Below are 20,100 nucleotides of genomic sequence, written 5' to 3'. Positions count from 1 at the left end.
TTATTTTGGCAAAGAATACTTCAACTGTCTTCTGAGCATGTATTTTTTTCTTCAATTCTCTTCCTTTTTTGAATTAGTAAGCCGTACATGGAACTTTTATAACCAAACATCATATCATTTGAAAATATCACTAAATTAATTTAATTTCCCTATAGAAGTAATGGGCTTCAAACAAATTTGCAATTCAACTTTCTAAATATTATGATAAAATTAATTTTTATACTTCTAAAAGAAACAGAGAAACATCTCGTCAAACTTATGATAGTGAAAAAGAAAATTAAATTGGACAGTTTTCATGACATATTTCTAACTAATTCCCAGAAAATGTCATGCTTCATCTAAACTGACATTATTTTGGACTTTGATTTTGTAAGAAGATCTTTCTCAATATGTCTTATTCACTCTATTTGGAAAATGCTTTGGCATTTCAACATACTTAAGAAAGTAGGGAAAAGAAGCTCTTTCCCAAAAACACCTATTAACTAATATTATCCTTTTAAATCTCAAGTGGTCTTATATTCAAATCAATAAGATTTACATTTTTGACATTAAACAACTAATGTCTTAAATTCACTTTTGTGTACATCGCTCATTTGCATCACTGCATTCTGACCATCACTCTTGACACAGTAGTTCAACCTTTTCAACACTCTGCCCTGTCAAATACACTGTAAAACAGGCCTAGGCCATACTTAGTTTACTAATGGGGGAGAAAGTAGCCATTGCCAAGTGGCAGAAATGAGGTCTGTTTCAAGGCTTACTAGCTTTAGAAATCTTCATATTCTTCTTTTAGATCTTGGACATGGTAGCAGTTCTTGAAAGAGAGGAAATGAAAGCACTGCCTCACAAGAAAAGAACACTGAACCCATAACCTGAGTGCTATTAGCACCATGCTCTGACCACTGAGTTAATCTCAGGGTCACGACTGTGGGCTGTGTCTTAGCACACTGTTCTTTGTTGAGCAACGAACTTAACACATTAAATTTAGCAGAGGAAAAGAAAAAGGAGAGAATACAGCTACCTCCTATATGTACATTGTGTAGTAAACTGTACAGAATAAACTTTTGGGTCAGTTAAAGATACCATTTTGGTGAAATAATTGAAAGAACAGTTCTGATTACCACAGTATCATAGAATCATTAAGGTTGGGAAAGACCTCCACGACGACCGAGTCCAACATTTGGCTGAACACCTTGTCAACTAAACTGTAGCACTAAGTTCTACGTTAAGTCATTTCTTGGGATGGTGACACTTCCAGGGATGGTGAATCCAACACCTCCTTGCACATCTCATTACAATGTTTAACCAACATTTCAGAGAAGAAATTCTTCCTGATGTCCTACCTGGTGCATCTTGAGGCCATTTCCACTTGTCCTGTTGACAATATTTTGTTTGAAAGTTAGAATTATTTGGAACAGCCTATAGCCAAGAAATATGGGAGCGAACCTATCTGGTGTTAAGTGAATTTGTTAAACTTCTGAACAAACTTATGTAATGAACACTGGTGACAACAGAAGCTGTTAGGGTTTTCAGGGGGCTTTCTTTGGTCCTCCTTCTCTGTGATTTGACACATTTTAAATTAACAGACACACACTTTTTAAGTTTAACGAATACCTGTGCCAAGGCTGTTTCTGCAACAAAGCTCCCCAGTCATCATAAATCACAGAGCAATACTGTTTCCTTCCTGGGACACAAGGCCTGTCTGGGTACTTCAAAGTGATCCACCAAAGGCTGATGTTACAATACGTCAGAGAAAGATAAGCAAATATTGGTTTCTTATATGCTAAGTTCACTGATTACCTATTACATGGCTTTACAGAACTTTCCTATTCTAGACCAAACCATTCTCCCTATTCTAGAGCTGCAAGCCACTTCCCACCTACCCAGAGCTCCCAGGCTGCCACAGACAGATGTTTGTCAGTGGGAGAGGCCATCTGGGAGTGCCCATCTTGCGGATGACACGCTCTGGAAATGTGGTAAAAATTGCCGCTGTGCATAGGCTGCTGTTCCACAGAAACTGCCTGCTGGAACTATCCAGTAAGAATGGTTCCAATAAGGTTTTCCCTTTGAAATTTATGCAGATAATGAGAAGACAGAGTTTCTACAGTAGTTGGAAGGAACAAAAAAAAAGAAGAGTTTATTGTAGGAATTCAGAGTGCTCCTACCCCCTCATTGCATCTTGCAGCACAAAGAATTATTTTTTAATTTCCTCTTCCTTTTTATCCCAGAACTGACCTTTTCCTTTGGCTATTTCAGCCTTCTGCAAAGCTGACATCTGCAACTTCTTCCAGGACTGTCACGGCTCATGAAATCAACTGGTATTTACTCCTGGACTAGGTTCTAAGGTGGTATTATAAGGCATAGAAATTATACTCTTGATAGAAATTGAAATCACAGTGGAAATAAATTCACTGCTTTATACTGCCAACTTCAGAGAAATACTAGAAATACACAACTGAAATCCTGAGATTCTGGAATGGGTCAAAATGCTGTCCTCTCTGTTCAGAGTGTAAATGATTTGGGTAATTTTATTTCAAATGTCACTTAATTTTTAACACTCCCTTTACTTTTTTTTTCCCCTTTTAAAACATCTCACATTCCCTTTATGAATCATGCCTAAAGGGAAAAAAATTCTATAACAGCCACTCTTTATGCTATTTCCCCAGATGGAGCTTAGCTGTTCTCCAAACACTCCAATGCATTCTTGCTTTACGTAACATAATTCAGAATGGCTGAAATCTTGTATTTACGCCAGGAAAGCTAAGATGTGCGATTTTGCTTGTGGCAAAATTTTAAATGCTAACATGAGCTGGTGAGATTTAGTAACCTCCAGCTGAGGAGTAAGAACAAGTTGCTAAAGGGCTTCTCCTCTACTCACTTCTGGTAATGATTCCCTGATTGCAATAGCTTCTTTTCAGATTTGTTTCTCCTGTCTTTCTGTAAGCAATTCTCCTTGATTCCTGGGTCAATATTTTCTTCTATTAAATCTCTCCTACACATTAACTCATCCATACAAACTTGATAGTAAGAAAAGGAAGAAATTAAAACTATGAATTTAGACTCCATATGCAAAATATGCTGCTTTTCAGACTGGGTAATTTCAAAAAGACAGACTTTCTACAGATGGTATCTGTAGTGAATACATTAACAGCACTTTAAACATTTATCTTTCCTGATAAAACAAACTCAGCTCCCAAACTCTTCCAAAGGATACCTTACGGGTTACATGCAACTCATAACTTTGCTCATAAAGAACCTCACTATCAAACATTGACAACTTTCTTTACTCCACTGTCTGATGGGCATTTTTACCAAGAAACAGCACCTTCCAAAACCACCATATTTAGACAGCATTGTTTACTGTCTCTTGTTACTCACTTTTGTAGACTTTTATTCTGTTTTCTACATCTGTAATTAGTGATTTGTCATCTAGTCTGTGGTAGATATACATCTAGGCAGAGAAAGACTCTGCTACAAAAACTGAACAGCACTAACGTTTATCCTTCAATTCCCCTATTATGAAGGAGAACATCTTCTTGAGCATCATCCTTTTTTGAACGCAAAATAATGAACAGAGTAGAATCATCAGTCAATGGCTTTACAGTGGAATAAACTTGAGTAAAGACAAAATAGAGAAAATCCTGATCTTTAAACTCTCTGCCTCAATCCCTGTCTCCAAAGAAGAGGAAAATACCACGACCATATTTCAAGTCTGGATTAGAGAATGACTGTAGAGATGAAAAATTCTAACACAGGACAGTGAACCTGGGATCTATAACATTTCTAGATTTTCTGTAACACGTGAGAATTTAAGTACTTGTTACAATTGGTTTTGCTGCAACTCAACAAACTTTCAGCCACTACTTATCAAAAGCAACCACAGTTATTGTTCTGAATATCACTACAGTAAAACAGTCTGTTAGCCTAACACAGGACTCTGTAATACTGTCTCTTTCTAAAGAACTCTTACTCAGTTGAAAAGTTCACCTTACCATATCAGTTATTTTTGTTTAGAATATATTAACTTTTTGTTCCTAATGGAAGCCAGTTAGAAAAATGAGGGTGAGAGGTTAAACATACATCTGGTCTCCCTATTTAACATAGAGGTTTATCTTTTGCATGTTGCTGATGGTAATTTGGAAGGGAGGGGGGCACAAAGAAAAAGCACATTTGTATATTTTTCTGTTATGAAAACAGCAGCCTCCATTTTTCATTTAACATATGAAACAGCTCTGTCATAAAAGCCTGTGCTTTTCAGCTTTGTGTTTAATTGCTGGAGCCAAGAAAAGGAGGTGAAGAAGCAAGACAGATTTCACTTGGGCTGGTAGGACATAGTGGGCTATAGCAAGCATGGCTCTCATTATGCTTAAGTGAATTAGTCTGTTTCCTTTAAAAAAAAAGAGGGGGGTAAAAAAGGAGAGATTAACAAGCCACCAAGGACCTGCTGTAGGACTTTGACACTTTTAGTGGCTTGTGACAAATGACTTGTGAGTATTAGCTCTCTTCAGAATCAGAAAACAAATCTACCATTTGGATAAGGAATGCAAAAAAAAATCAACAGCAACAAACTCTGCTACAAGGTCATGCTGACTAGGACTCATTAGCAGTGGAACAAGAGAGGTGGAGAACAGATAAGTTCTTTAACTGACTAAACTCTGAAATTGCTTTTGGATGTCTAGAAGTCTCTAACGCTCGTCACCCTTTTCTAGGTAAAGAATATGTTATGGTACTTCTGAAGGTATTAACATGTTCAAATATTGCAACAATGGCACGTATTTCTACTTATACTCAAGAGGCATTTTGGGCCTGGGATCAGCTTAGAGGCTCTCCTCTGGACTCATTCCAAGAGCTAAATATCCTTCTCATGCTGGGGCAAAATGTAAGTGTGCTCTTCAAAGAAGTCTCTACAGATTCTTTGGAAACTTCATCTTATGAGCTACATTAGCTGCACTGTCCTGCAATCTACCCTTAAATCGTCAGAACATCTGAAAAGGGAGTTTTGCACGTAGAACTTCTATAGTTTAGCACACAAAACATATCTGTAAACGAAGAGCATATATATATATATATATATATATATATATATATATAGTCTTTTTGGAAAGCAGAAACATTCTGAAACCTCCATGAAAAAATACTTAGTTGAAAACCCAACATTAGGAGTACCAGAAAATGCCAGACTGCAGTTGACTCAAACACCAAAATTACATTCCCTTCCCCATTATGGGTTTAATAAAATCTCATCTATAACTTATTTTGTAAGGTAATAGGAATAATTAATATTTATATCTACTGTTTCTTTTTTGGTTAATCATTAGTTACTTTTTCAGTCTGCATTTCTGTGTGAGCACATGCATGTATACCTCACATGTATGACTCCTGTTCAAAGTATTTTGGACTGTGATTAAGGTTTGGAGGTCCCTGGATAAGAGACCTGACTCCACTTCCTCCAGTGGCAATTTCTTTATAGCATTATTGAACTTACTAGTTTAGACAGCACAAAAGTTCTTCATGAATATAAGCACTGTGTTTTTATTTAAAAAAATATCATTTGGGGTGAAGGAGTTACTATAATTCAGTTATATTGAAAAGCTGTATCAGTCTTTATTATGTCTTTAGTGAGTTGGAAACAAAAAGTTGTGTCTTGCTGACCTTTATGATCTACTGTGTACATGTATAGAATTAATAAAACCAGAAAAAGGAAGAGTTCTACAGAAAAATTAATATGGATATTTTACAAGAGTGTTTGTCTCTAAATACTCATCTTTGCAAAATATTTCCTGTTTCATAAGGAGAATCAGCTGTAAGCAGAGTCCACAAATGCATGTGTGGCAGAACTAAAGGAATAAAGCAAGCATGGCGAATTTTGAGCAAATCTGGATGATGCTTTGAGGAATTATTTGGTGTGTGGTCTGAGGCAAGAAGCCACAGAGAGGCGGAAGTTAATCTTATGTACTCCCCAGCTGCAGATATGTCTTTTTGAGAGCTGACTGCAGCAGAAGAAACTGAAGAAATGACCAAGAGACCAGATTAATTCCACATGAGCCAAGTGTCAGCCTCATTATAAGTGTTTTCACTAAAGTTGAAAAGACTTTAACTTGGATGGCTGTCATTTCAAAGCAAAGTTGTGACATGTAGAAGCAATTGTAATAAATTAAACTGAAAGAATAATGTCTGTGACGCTAAAGGGGAAGTATCAATAATTTAAAAAATGGTAGAGAAAAATAAACTTCCAAATAATTTCAGTAGGTTAACTCCAATAGGTTGACAATATTTCAGGGAAATTAAGGCACTTCCAAAAATACACTACATTGATACAATAAATAGTAGGAGGATATCATGCTCAAATTTATTTTACTGATAGGCCTGACAATAAAGACAGTGAAATTACAATTATATTTTAACTGCTTAATCATGGAAATTATACAGATCCTTGAGCTGTAACACCATAAGGTTTGTATCTTCAAAGCAAAAAAAAATTAACACTGCTTGTGATTGTAATGCTCATGCAGCAGAACCAGATCCAGTTTTACAGGACAGCTCCAATATGTGCCTCTACTAACGCTATTTGGTTAGGAGTTATTTGACATTAATGTTTGTTTTATGCTATGCAAAAAATCTGTTGGGTAATCTTGACAGAATGCTTGCAAGAGGGGTTATACGTATGAATTTTTTTTTTTTTAAAGTAAGAGTTCTTCTTGTTGAAAGACAAAAATACCTTAGACTGACAGAATTAAGTAGTAGCCTATTCTTCCCTGCTCCATAGGAAGACAAAACTGCCCTTACTAGTCCTTATATCCAAACCTTTCAGAGAAGAGGATGATTACCCTCTGGTGTTTTTTTTCTTCCTGGCACTCATCATGGTGTTACTGGTGCGTTTCACAAATAATTGCCTTTCATAGCACCATTGCTTGTGTAGAAGTATTGATAAGTTCATTATATAAGCATCAAAAAGGCAAGGAGAAATTAGACTTGAATAGTCTCAGAAATTTTGAGGTACAATGGATAACCAACATATAAGACCTATTATTTCCTAATACACTATGGAATTTTTTATACTCAAACTTTAATTCCTGCAGATGATCCTTGTGCCAAATTTTCCAGTCTTCTACCCTCTCCATTTAAATAGATTCCTACTTTCTGCTACCTGACAATCACCATGTGGACCATTAGGAACTCTGAGAATTTCTTCTCCTTATTTTATCCCCTCAGTATTTTCACAGCACATGGTGAAGGACAATCATTCCTGCAATCTTACACCATTACTCCAGTCTGTATCTGTTTCTGTCTTGTTTTGAGACAAAAATCCACCACAGTCATTACAAAACTTTCTAAGGTTCAAATACCCTGCAATCTCTTCTATAAAGAAAGCTGCTGTTGGACCTTCTCTTTCCCAGACAAACTCAAATGAATAGCTGCTCTCTGAGGCATTTCATTCAGATCACAAGTATTTTTTCATCCAAAGCCCTACAGCAAGGTATTTTATACACTGCATTTACTGGCAGTATTCTCTCAGTTTTCTATATAGTGTTCTTAAAATGTTTTTAGTGTGTCAATGTGTTCACTCTTGTAATTCCTCAATATACAACAATCACCAGCTTTTAAGCAATCAGCCATCACTGTTCTTGACTGGTTTTACGTCATATGAGAAAAGGTACTAAGAAATAACTAATACAGAGATGCTATGTAGTTTAAACGCCATGCACAGGCTGGGTTCCAGCTGCCATTCCTCAGGTTACTCAGACACAAAAAGCTGTGAATGAAACGGTCTGTTCATATCACCTGGAACACAGATTTATTTTTAGCCTTGTCCCCCTTTCCATGTCCTGCAGTATTTCCCACTGTATGTCAGCAATAGGAAACATGGTCATTCCCAGAGTGGATGGAATTACCAGTCTGCATTACCTCAGAATCACCCTCCATCATTCTTGGCCTAGGAATAGGGCTGCTGACAAAGCAAAACCCAAGAAAAGCAGCTATACTGCTTATATTGAATCTACCCTTAAGCCTCATAAAGTGCATAACTTATACCCCCCAGTATTTGCCTTACTGAATTTTCTATTAGCTGCTTAATTGGTATAAGCAACTCATTGTACTAAGAAGTAAGTCATTGCTTATGTGTGCTCATGGATGTTTAGAAGTAGAGGTCATGCTGCTGTATGAATAATAGCTATCAGGCATGACATTAAATGTCACTGTTCATAAGAACTGGACTTGCACATACGTTTTCATCAGCATCTTCACCTTTAGGAAGCTGAAACAATCATAATTTCCTTCCATTACTTACATTCTACTTACTTTCTAAATTATTTGTGTCAGAACCACATGAAGCAAAAATTTAAAGAGCCTTCAATGGTTTGTATGTCAGAATGCCTGGTGAAATTAGGTTTGTAATAATTTTCTCCACCAGTTTACACATGGTGGTGCCTTAACTCAGATCTTCAGTCAAAATATGAACTGTTGACCCAGCTACTTGTAAAGGTAGCACCAAAACTACACATGTATTGTGTATGGAAGGTTATCTTTTTAGCATCTGAAGAGACAGAGTAACTACAAAGTAAGCAGCAGACACAGAAGCAGACTAACAGGAAGCAACCCCACCTTGGGTGATGAGGTTAGCTCTAGACTCTTTTCGTGCATCTTTTCATGTTACGATTAGTTTTGCCTCGGTGAGCACAGAATTTCTGTGTTGCAGTTATTAGCACTAGTGTTTTGACAAGGGAAAGGTGTCCTGTCATCAGAATGTGAACCACATGCACCACACTGCTTCCTCTGAGACAGGGCAGAGGGGCAGAGTCATGAGCCCCGGTTACAGTTCAGGGGAAGGTTTTCATTAGCTTGTCTCCAAGGGAAACGTGCCACAGGTACTAAGATAATTCATGAGGATAAGAGAGGTACTTCCAGATCAACTTCCAGATTGCCCTGTGCAGGATCAGAAGTTGGACACAATATTTGCTGTGTGACCCTTCTGTCTTGGGATATTTTACAGTTCTACAGCTTTATGACACGGTTTATACTTTCGGTGTTTACATTCAGGAAAAACCATAGAGAAAAAAAAAGTATCTGGGAAATAAATGAGAAAAAACTTTGTTCCACTGAAGTTAAAAGACCACTTCAGAGAACACTGGAAGCTTTAGCTTCTCCTCTAATGTGATAATACAATTGTGAAAAGACAGTAAACATGCATTCTCATAAAATATTGTGTTAAATGCAGTCATCAATTCCGTTCTAGATCACACATTTTCCCTTTGCTCACTGTAGCAACAAACTTGTAACTATGTATCTGCTTCAATTCTTAACCATAAGCTTGCAAAATATGAAGTATTTGATTACACTAAACATACCAGGAACCAAAATACTTTATTTCACCCTATTCCATTGCTCCAAAAATCAGACCACTTGGAATTCTAAGGTACCTTGATATCCTTCAGGTATGTTTCTCTTAACAAATATGGTGCATAGTATTAGCACGATGAAAAATTTAAGAAAAAACAACCAAATAAGACCCACCAACTTTTTTTTTCCTTTTAATACAGAGCTTGTAGCTCTTTCAAATATTTACTACTTTCAAGGGCCAATTCACCCACCCTTCTGCTTGCAAGTAGTCCATACTGAATTTGATATTAGGAATAAAGCAGGTAATTAATCCTCTTGAATAACATAAAATGAAGATGAAAACACTAGAGCACATACCAAACAGTATCTAACATCTACAGAATAAGGTCAGAGAAGACAAAATTAAATTGGGATGGAAAGTTCGTACCCTAACACCAAGCACACACTTTTAATACAAATTCAAAAGGCACCTTAATGTCTTCACAGTTTCAGTCTGTGAGCAAACAGATGTTACAGTGAGATCAGACAGGACGACTGAACATCACTGGCAGTTCACAGCTGCCAAAAGGGGTAAGCCACACTCCCCCTCTCCCCACTTCTCTCCCACTCATGACACATGCTGCCCCTATTTCTTTCTTGTCATCTTTTCTAGTACTGATCTGGTACTTGTCACACATCCCACCCACTTCCTCCAACACGGGCACAATATCATTGATTTATACCCAGTCTCCACTTAGCACTGTGCCTTAATTCCAATTAAATAACATCCTGAATGATTCCAAAATGCTTCAGCCTTCCCTCCCCAACTCCCACACATGCTGAGTACAGCTGCACAGCTGTGTGTCAGGAACCTAAAAGAAAACTTACATTTCATTTATTTCTATGCAATATTTGAACCTCTAATATCAGTGGCAGAAGAAAGAAGAGAAAAGAGACTCCTCATGGTTCCCCCTTCCTCCCCCTGCAAGCCCCCCATTTTCACTTCTGCTCCCTGCATAGGAAGAAAAGTCAGGAAAGGCAAAACCCAACTAAACTTACTGTCCTTCATGTATCTTTTTCACCATGAAAGGAGCAGGCATCATATTGCTTTCCTAAATCAAGGTTTATGAAAGATCTGATCTTTATTTTTATATAACATTCTCAATCATTCATGTTCCCACTATCTGTAACCTCTTCCTCTCTTTGACAACACCAAAAATGATGGAAGAGGGGAAAGAGAAAAGGAATAAAACTATTTGGTGTAGTTTCAACATTTCCTTTTTTCTTGAAAGTCAGCTTCCATGACTTTGTGTGAAAATTCCTCTTTAACTGTAGAAGATATACACTACTGACAGATTATTTAGAGGTAAATGTGAAAGGGGACAGGCTAATAATTCTTCAGGCTAACTATAAAATAGGGGAATGCTTTACAGCTGACATTGTGAGTATATCAACCCAGTAATTGGATGCACGTGTTAGTAGCAGTAAAAAGGCACTGTCCAGTTGTCCACCTTACATGGGAATCTACTTTGAGCGTATTCTTTGATTTACTGTTGCAATTAGAACTGAATGTTCAAAGAAAGAACACACGTGACCTAATTTAAAAACAGTGCCTTTAAATCCACTATTTAGCATGAGACTTGGCTTACTCATAACCATTTCTTTCTCCTGCAAATTCCATTTGTTGCACTGTATTCATGAAGCACCAAAATCAATTTTAATAATCTGCACAATTAATGAATTCATTTTTAATATCCATTCAGTGATTCAAGATTTTGCCACTTCCTTCTGACTCTTACCCTTGGAGATTTTAATTCTCTTCATAAACACAGAGAGCTTTCCCAGGCGGACTTTTCAAAACTTCATGAAACACTATTTCCTGTCTCCTTTTTACTATGTTGTAATCAACAGAAATGTTTTACAACAAATTGGGACAAGAACCAAGAAGTGATTAGGGGAGCTAGGGAAGGATCCCTCTAGTTAACAGAACTAACATTACAAGCATCATCGACTACTTTTCTCTGTTAAAGTATCTGAGCAATGAAAGGGTGCAAGATAGCATAATATCACATAAAAATAAATTGTCAAAGCAAAAGAAAGAAAATTTGTTTGACAGGTACACACAGACTGGTGGCACTAATACACCTACCAGTTGAGAAACAAACATGTGCTAAGGTTGACTAAACTTATCCTCCATTTCTTATCTGGTAGTTTGCTATTCACAGCACAAAGCGAGCAAGGGTTACGTTTCTATGCAGCCTCGTCACGCTGACATAGGTTGGCAATGCGGATAAACAAAATATTTGTGCTGTCCTAAGTGACAAAGAGGTCATTAGATTATATACCCCAGAATATTGGGATAAAGCAGTTCAGTGATGTACACAACTACAAGGAGCAGTAGCAAGTGTTTAAATGAGCAAGCTGGAATTTCAACCTGGTGCTATTTTGGGGGAAAAGAGACAAAAACCTCTCCATAAAACAGGAAACAGTGTATTTTCATAGCATATCAATGTCAAGAAGGGAGTATATAAGAAATCCCAAGATGACCAAGTAATTTCTCTGCTTTGTTGACACTATCAGTCCAAATACTAAGCCTAAAAAGAGAAATACATTATTTACATATACATTTTTTCCTATTCAGAATATTTCTTGTGCAATTATATTACTTTCTCAGAGGAAATATCAGCCATCCAGATCACATGAGTTGTTGCTCTATGTTCACACAGGTACTTGTGATTTTTAACTTAAGACACAAGTTAACAAGATTTGTACATAGAAAGGTTTTTGGGTTTTTTTTACACGAAAGACTCTCTGCAATAAATGAAAACTCCCCTATTGCAGGATCTGATCTGACTCTCATTTGAAGTGAAAAGGCCCCTATTCACACACACAGTTCAAAGACATCTGAAAGTCATCTTAAAATGCCTTATTTCAAAACAGAGGATCTTATCCTATGAGTGAATGCATCCAAGATGTTTCAGAAGTGTAAGCACATTCTATACTGCTCACTCAGCTAATGTCATCTTCAAGCAAAGTTTTGACCGAGCCACTACCTGTGAACCCTCCCATTAAAACAGAAACATGGCATCTATAAACCTGTACATCCCTTGTTTTCTTTCTTCTGGGGTTTTAGGAAAAGACTTCCAGTTGCTCCTAACTCTTGGGATTTCTTTTTCCCAAGTGGCTATAAGTTAGATTTATGAAGACAAAAAGACTTCTTACAACTGTGTATTTTAAAATGATTTATGACAGGGCTACAGTATCAGCATGGAGGGTCCACAAGGCAGGAATGCAGTAAGGGTAACAGGAGAGTGTCATGTAGACATTAAATAGTACAGTTCTTTCCACATTCATAAATCCTAAGTGCCTACGGTTTTATTCTGCTGGTCATAAATTATATAACTGAGTTCTACGGACAAAAAAACAAATAAACAAAAACAAACAAAAACCCCACCAAAACAAAAAAAAAAAACCTGAAAGTGAGAAATAAGAACATACACATTTCACAGTAAGGAGCCTATGTTTCAAATTACTTCACTCATTATTATTTCCTATTTAAAGTATTTTGACTGGTAAAGCTATAAAACAGAACTCTTTGGAGAGTAAACCAGCAAAACACTAATAAGTCTTTAGAAAAACAGTGAAAACTTCTTACATTAATTTGCAAACACATAAGATAAGAGTCAACAATCCCAAACAGTCAGTTTACAAAAGATTCAGTAGCAAAAGAGTGCATTTTACCAATTATTCTAATCTGCTTGAAGCTTCATAACTGATGTTAAGTTACCTATGGCACTTTATTATTTTTCTGTACCACAGGTGTGGTGAAAAAAATGAGTATGAAGTAAAATGAAATGAAAGTTAAATGAAATGAAGTATACTTAATCAAAAGACATTCAACACTATTTTTCTGCATATAACTCAATCTATAATACAAATACCTATTTATATGTCATGTATATATGTACACAATTAAAATTCTCATTAGTACTGTTCGGCAATTCTAGTAGAGTGCCTGATTACAATATTTTGGTCTAAAGAATGGGGCTCCAAACTTTCTTGCTTTCACTCACTATGTTGTTAAGCTTATCCCACACTAACCAAAGCAAAACCAAAGACTATTGGGGACTTCAAGAGTTCTTAAAGCTTAGTATAAAAGATAATTGAATATTCAGAACAAAAGCCCAGAATAGGTTAGCTTGTGGTAAGTGGCTAATTATTTTTCGCTAGCTTCCCTGAGATACACTTTTATTCTGCAACACAGCGCCTTTTTCTTGAAATAGTCCACTTGGCTTGGTCAGATAGAATATCTCCAGGTGCAAGCCCTTTTGGCTTCGCTTGAACTAAATTAGCTGGCGCAGTTGAGGACCCTTCTTGTCCACCTCTTTGAGCAGAGGTGACACCAGACAGTGGCTGTGCTGCCATCTACTGTAGGTTTTGCATAGCACTGCTTAGTCCAAAGTCCACAGGAATTCCTCCAGCAATTCTTCCCATTCATCTCAAGGCGCAGTGACATAGACTGCACTCCCTGGACAGGTACCTAAGCAAGAGCCTGATCCTGAAATCTTTGCTCAGACAGAACTCCCTCCACAGACTGCAGGTCAGCTGTTGCTAATGAAGCATTGTGCATTTTGTTCTTCAACTAATAATGTCTGTCCTGCAAATTTGAAGTTTTGTGTACCTTAGAGTACTGTGAATGGTTGCCTTAGAAGTCAGTTGAAAATTGTATAGCACCAAGATATACATTAAAGTTGTCTTGAACCAGCTTATCATATATCATGTAGCTTTAATGCATGCCATCCATTAATCCCAGAGAGTTTCACTATCTTTATCAAGAGAATTGTCTGTATGAGAGTGAAGTCAGAATCTGCACACACACAGCTCCCTCTCAATTTTAATATATGCCTTAAGCTTCTCTTGGCAATCCCAGAGCTCAAGCTATAGTGAAAGCTTTTGTAATTGCTCTTTGGAGGATTTTTTATTTGTTTGTCCCTCACCTAGTGTGTAAGCCTTCAAAAAACACTACAGCTCTCTTTATTTGTGCTTGTGAAACGCACTTCAAGAACAGGGGCAAGGGACTTCACAGCTGTGATGCTGCAGGACAAGGCAGTAGTTGTATTTTCAGGATGAACTTCCAGATGCAAGGAACAATAAAATAAAGTGTCCTACACCTATCTAATCACAGACACCTCCAGCCACGCCAAGCACTGCAAGTTCTGCCAGTCTTCTGACAGAACAGTCAGGAACCACCTGGTACTGCACAGGTAGAGAAAGGATGATGGAATAGTTCCAAGCAATCAAGTTGTAATACAGCTTCCAGAGTAAACTTTAATTTAGTGCACTCTACACAGTATTTATAGAGCAAATCCATGAATGCTGCTTGAGCTGTTCAAAGGCTGGAGACTAAATCCTTTTTTCTGAATGTTTATTCTGACTTTCTCCAACTGTTCTTCTTACTTGACAGTGCTTAATTGGCAGTGAGCCATGAAAGCTGTTGTCTAATTACCCGACATATCACGATCTTAGAGACCTACTGATAAGGCTTTACTGCAGCATAAATGGATTTTAAACATTAGCATATGAGAAAATTAGCCTCCAGATTAGAATATTTCAATCTTGTGCGTCAACATTCACTCTTATTTGTTTAGGAAAATATACTTTCAGAGGGAGAAACTAATTTTAAAGATTAAACAGCCTGTAATGTTAAACAGGCTACAATTTAGTGGCCTCTCTGGCTAACTCTATGCATGGCAGAAATCTATTCACATGTAATTACTTATTTCAGACCATATGAAAGATACCATATCTTTTCATGGAATCAGTCCAGCTGGGGATTATAGCAGTATTACCATAGCACTGCTACACATGATGCTGTGAAAAACCCATATATAGTGAATTCACTTGCAACATTTTGCTACACAAAGAGCCTTGAATAAAGGCATAGTAAATATATTTTTGAATGGTCCCAGACTATGTTTTTACAGGAAACACAATTTCACACTGCATATTATAATGATTATTAATCAACAACATAGAACTCTGACTTCTGTCAACTGGATGGTAATAGTTTTGAACTGAAGGATGCACACTAGGTATGCCTTTGTGATGTAAGCACAGTAGGGAAGCTACAAGTTTTAAGATTATGGCAATCTTTTCTTCACTGCACATAATCTTCAGTGATAGGATGCAATTATGTATAATAAAGGCATTATTTTGCTTTTATATGAAACAAATTACATTCTCCTCTCTTTCAGCAGACACTCTGCAGATGTGATGGTAACCATGACATCACCAAGAAGGCAAATTCTCTTTCTGATGCACTGAGTGGAAAACCAGAACACACCATGCACATCCCCTCCCACAACTGTGCGGAGTTGTTTTTGCATGTAGCCTGAAAAGGTAGGAAGATATGTATGTTCCTTTCAGTGTGTTCTACCTCCTCCTGGCAGGATTTTGCATAAGTTCAAGCATGTGGGTAAGTTTACTCACTGAGCAATTCTGCTGGTTAAGTGGGACTGCTCAGACGTATAGCAACCTCCCTGAGTACATTGCTGTCAGAATGGGCACCTTACAGCCCTTTCTGGCAGCAGTGTGCTATACAGAATGGTTTGATGTTCTTAGAGATGCACTCAAAGCTTTCAGAATCCCATTTTAGGGGTGCTGCTCTCCTCTAAAACCAAAGGTAACCAAGAAACACCATTCTAGGACCTCATTCCACATGAATTCATCAAAGTTAAGCCTTCCTAACAGCTCTGTTTCTTAACAATTTGCCTTTCTATGAAATACAGAAAGGGAGATGGTAAAATTCAGCTGCTTTGACATCTAAAGCATTTAGAAACATTAGAGTGCATGATAAAGCATGAAGTTGCAAGGTGGAGCAAGTGAAGCAGTGACACATGATACTCCAGCCATTTTCTCACTGTTTATAAGGTTATATTATGGGTATTTACTAGAAATACAGCTGAATTAACAGCAGTGTCCATCGTACAGCATGGCAACCTGCTGACGTACTCTGCATTTTACACATTAGCTAACAAGGGATCTACTTAATTCACTTTCAGTTGTTTTAACTTAACAGCAGATTTATTCACGGGTTTATCTGGATTTATGTAAAACAACACAAGAACCAAAATGTGGTTCTTTACCAGTGAAGAAAGCATTTCCTCAAGTTGCATAACAGAGTTTTACTTTCTCAGCATATTCCTATAGTGAGACACAGTCACTTAAGATTTGCAAGAGAAAGCAATATACTGTAATTTAGTACAGTTCAATTTAGGATTGCATGGACAGGAAAACCAAGTAAAGGGTATATTTCTAGTACTAACAGCCAAAAACACATAACAAGAGGCATGCTACTACTAAGCATCTAATTAGTTCTGGAGAAAAGCTCGAAACTTCAGCTATGGGGACTGCCATATGACTTTTGCTCTGACATAATTTATTTTAAAAAAATAAAAAGAAAAGAAGAGAGAAAGAACGAAAGAAAGAAAGAAAGGGACAATGAAACGCGTGTGAGGTCTGCGGGGAGGCAGCCCCAGATGTTTACAATGGAGCGAGTAGCGGTATAGCGGCGCTGCAGCCCGGGACCGGCGGGGCGCAGCTCGGCACCGCCTCTGCCGCACCGCGGGCGGCAGCGCGGCCGCGCACCGGCTCCAGCGCCGCCGGGCACCGCGGCTGCGGGGAGCGCAGGAACCCGGGCGGGACCTCGGCCCGCAGGAACGAGCATCCCTGCCCGGGAGCGGGGAGGAGGGAGCGCGGAGCGGGCGGCTCGGGGAGACGAGTGTGCGGGCAATGGATTAATTGTTCCGATGCAGCGCTCTCGTCAAGGCACTCTAATGACAGGGGATAATGACTTTCAGATTCAGGAGACAATGTTCCCCACACACTCCCCGCCACTTCTTGCAAATCTTTCTAATTTGCTCTTCTGCCAGGCGAAGAAACAAACGGTGCTCAGCGAGGCCATTTGCAAAACAAATGTAACCGGAGAGATTCGCAGATACGGGCTGGTGGGGAGCGGCGCCCCTGTGGAGCCGAGCCGAGCCCACCCAGCCCTGCCCTGCGCTCCCTCTCCTCTCCCCTCCCTTCCCTCCCCAGCCGGGGCTCGGGCCCGGGGCGCAGCAGCAGAGCCGTACTTACTGAACGGGCAGTTCTCCTTCTTGGTGCCGCTGACCTTGCCGTTCTTCTCGATCTTGAGAAAGTACTTGTTGTAAGAATAGAGCTTCCTCTTGCGCACGTCTCCTTGGAGGTGATTGTAGCTCCGCACGTGTCTCCCCGCACTGGAAGGAGAGGAGAAGGACGAGGGGAAGGAGGAGGATGATGAAGAAGAGGAGTTGGTGGCCTCCGGGGACAGCATGTCCTGGCCGAGGTCATGGCAGGTGACAGGCACAGAAGACACCAAGAAGAGCAGCAGCAAGCAGCAACAAGGCAGGTGGGAAAAGGCTGAGGCACCATTTGTCAGTATCCATTTGCACATTGTACTGAAACTCTGGGCGCTGGAAAATGTCTTATCAAATGAAACATACTGGAAGGGTAAAACCTGGCAAAAGGCAAGTGGAGAGACGGTGGTTGCTGCTTCTGGTTAGATTCCTCTGAGCTCTGATCTGGCCTGAAGTAAGTGCACCAACATCCATAACTCAGGGGACAAATCGCCTCAGAAGTTGCTGCCTTTTAATCCTTCGAGTCCTCCCTCAGCAAAAAGAGCTGTTGGTTGTTGGTTTGGTTTTTGGTTTTTTTTTTTGTTTTTTTTTTTTGTTTTTGTTTTTGTTTTTGGGTGGGGGGTTGCTGTGGTTAATCCTCTTTCCTTTTTACCTTCCCCACCCCCCCCCACATGCACACACACTCCCCAACCTGGTTTGAGACTTTCCAGTGGTTATTTTGTTCTCTTCCTCACTCCTTTCTTCACCATCTTAGATGCAGAAAGGTCTGAAAAATAGATGACAGCAAAGTCAATGACAACAACAAAAACAACGACCAAGACAAATAATAACCAGCGCAGAGGGGTGCCGGAACGGATTTTTCACACATACACCTTTACACACACGCGCACTCACACTTTGTGGCTTTGCACCTTCTTCTGATCCCCACCCTCTTGCCTTTTTGCAAATCCCAAACCAGTTGCACAACTCGTCCGTTTCTCACTGACAACCCCAGAGGAAGAAGTTTCTTTGTTTTGAATTCTCCAGAACAGTATTAAAAAAAAAAAAAAAATCCCGAAAGAAAGAGAGAGGGAGAAATCCCAACTTGTCCCCCCGCCCTTCCTGTCCCTTCCCTCCCCCTTTGGTTGTAAACAGGTTGGAAGCTGTAGCCTAAATGTCAGCGATTACAAGTCAGAGGTGGGATGTGCCTCTGGTGGTCAGCCCTTATTTGCAGGGGGTCAGGCAGTGGTGGGACATCTGAAACCTTTTTGCAGCTGGAGCGAGCGGTGCCTGCTGCGGAGGCAGCCCCGGGAGCTGCCCTCGCTTCCTCCCGGGCTGCGGCAGCCGCCGCCTTCGGCTCGCTGATAATTGCTCCTAAAGCGTCCTTCTCCTCGGAGCGCCGGCCACCAGCACGGCTCAGAGACTCATGCTTTACTAATTTCCCTGTCTTCCAAGTTGAACCAATCCCCTCCAGGGAGGCTTCCCTCCCCCTTCACTCTTCCCCCACTCTTCCTCCCCACCCCCCCAAAGAAAACCCCTCAACCAACCAACCTCCTCCCCTAACGCCCCCCCAAACCCACCCCCAAACTAACAAAAACCAACCCTCAAAACCCCAACTTGTTTTCTAGTGGAGGATTTTATTTTATTTTATTTTATTTTTTTTTGGCAGTGAAGTGATTGAGAAAGCCACCTGGAGCTTGTTGCCTGCTAGATCTCCCCCTCCCCCCCTGCTGGAGGAGGGGTTGGGTGGAGAGGTTGGAAAGGAGTATATACTACAGGCAGACCCTGGAAAAGCAGATTATATGCTGGTCAGAGAGAGTAAAAAGGGAAGAGACATAATTAGCTCCTTTTCCTTCTTCTCTGCCAGCTTCCATGGAGGTCTTTCTCCCTCCTTCAATGAATCACTGATTTCTCGCTTCCGTTGCTGAAATAAAAAGTTCACACTTTAGCCTGCTCTTCCTTTTAAGCCTCTCAAGATTTATTGTGTCTCTTTCCCCACCCTCACTCTCCTTGTCTCAGAAGAAATCAGGGCCCTAAATGACCATTTTCTAATTGCTAACATGAGTCGTTTACTGGATCACGCGTCTGACTTCAAAGCAAAAAGGATTTTATTGGCATTGCAAAGGTTTCCCCATAAAATCTGTCTGAATACTTTGCTGTCTTTTTAATTTTTTTTAAACTAATGCAGTTCCCCATGCCAGAAAGAAACAGTTTTTCCATTTTCAAGGCTATTTTAAGTGATTTTTCAAGCTATTATTTTCCTGGAGGGGCATATGTTGTTCGTTTTCCCTATGATTCCATCTCATCTAGTGGATTTAGCATTTCACATACTGAATGTTATGACAGATTCATATTTCTAGCCCATCATTGAACTATCAACTTTCCCAGTGATTAACAAGCATCTTCCATATGATGTACTATATTTTAACACCAGAATAAAGCATCAGGAGCTGACAGGGTATGGGCAGCATGCAAGCTATTATATTTAATCAATATTTAGTGTTGTTAAATACCTGTTTTAGAACACATGTGGATGGAACATTTGCAAAGAGAATGATATACCAAGGAAATAGGTACAGAAACTCAGTGAGTAGCTCAATAAGTAAATCCCAAACCTTTCTGAAATAGAGGCAGTTAATGCAGGTCAGTA

The 20,100-nt window shown here is 39.2% G+C and overlaps 1 protein-coding gene across 1 annotated transcript in view; it reads right to left on the bottom strand.

Annotated features, from left to right (window-relative positions):
• Positions 1-18,413, bottom strand: part of FGF10 (fibroblast growth factor 10) — a 56,341-nt gene extending 37,928 nt beyond the window's left edge. Inside the window, exon 1 of the mRNA XM_062513371.1 lies at positions 17,452-18,413. Coding sequence (XP_062369355.1) covers positions 17,452-17,788 — 337 coding nt within the window. The 5' untranslated portion in view covers positions 17,789-18,413. The remainder of the gene's footprint in view (positions 1-17,451) is intronic.
• Between the last annotated feature and the right edge of the window lie 1,687 nt (positions 18,414-20,100).

Source organism: Cinclus cinclus, chromosome Z, assembly GCF_963662255.1.
Source record: "Cinclus cinclus chromosome Z, bCinCin1.1, whole genome shotgun sequence".
Taxonomy (NCBI): domain Eukaryota; kingdom Metazoa; phylum Chordata; class Aves; order Passeriformes; family Cinclidae; genus Cinclus; species Cinclus cinclus.
Note: the sequence above shows the minus strand (reverse complement) of the source record. Positions and strands in the feature narration are given on the sequence as shown.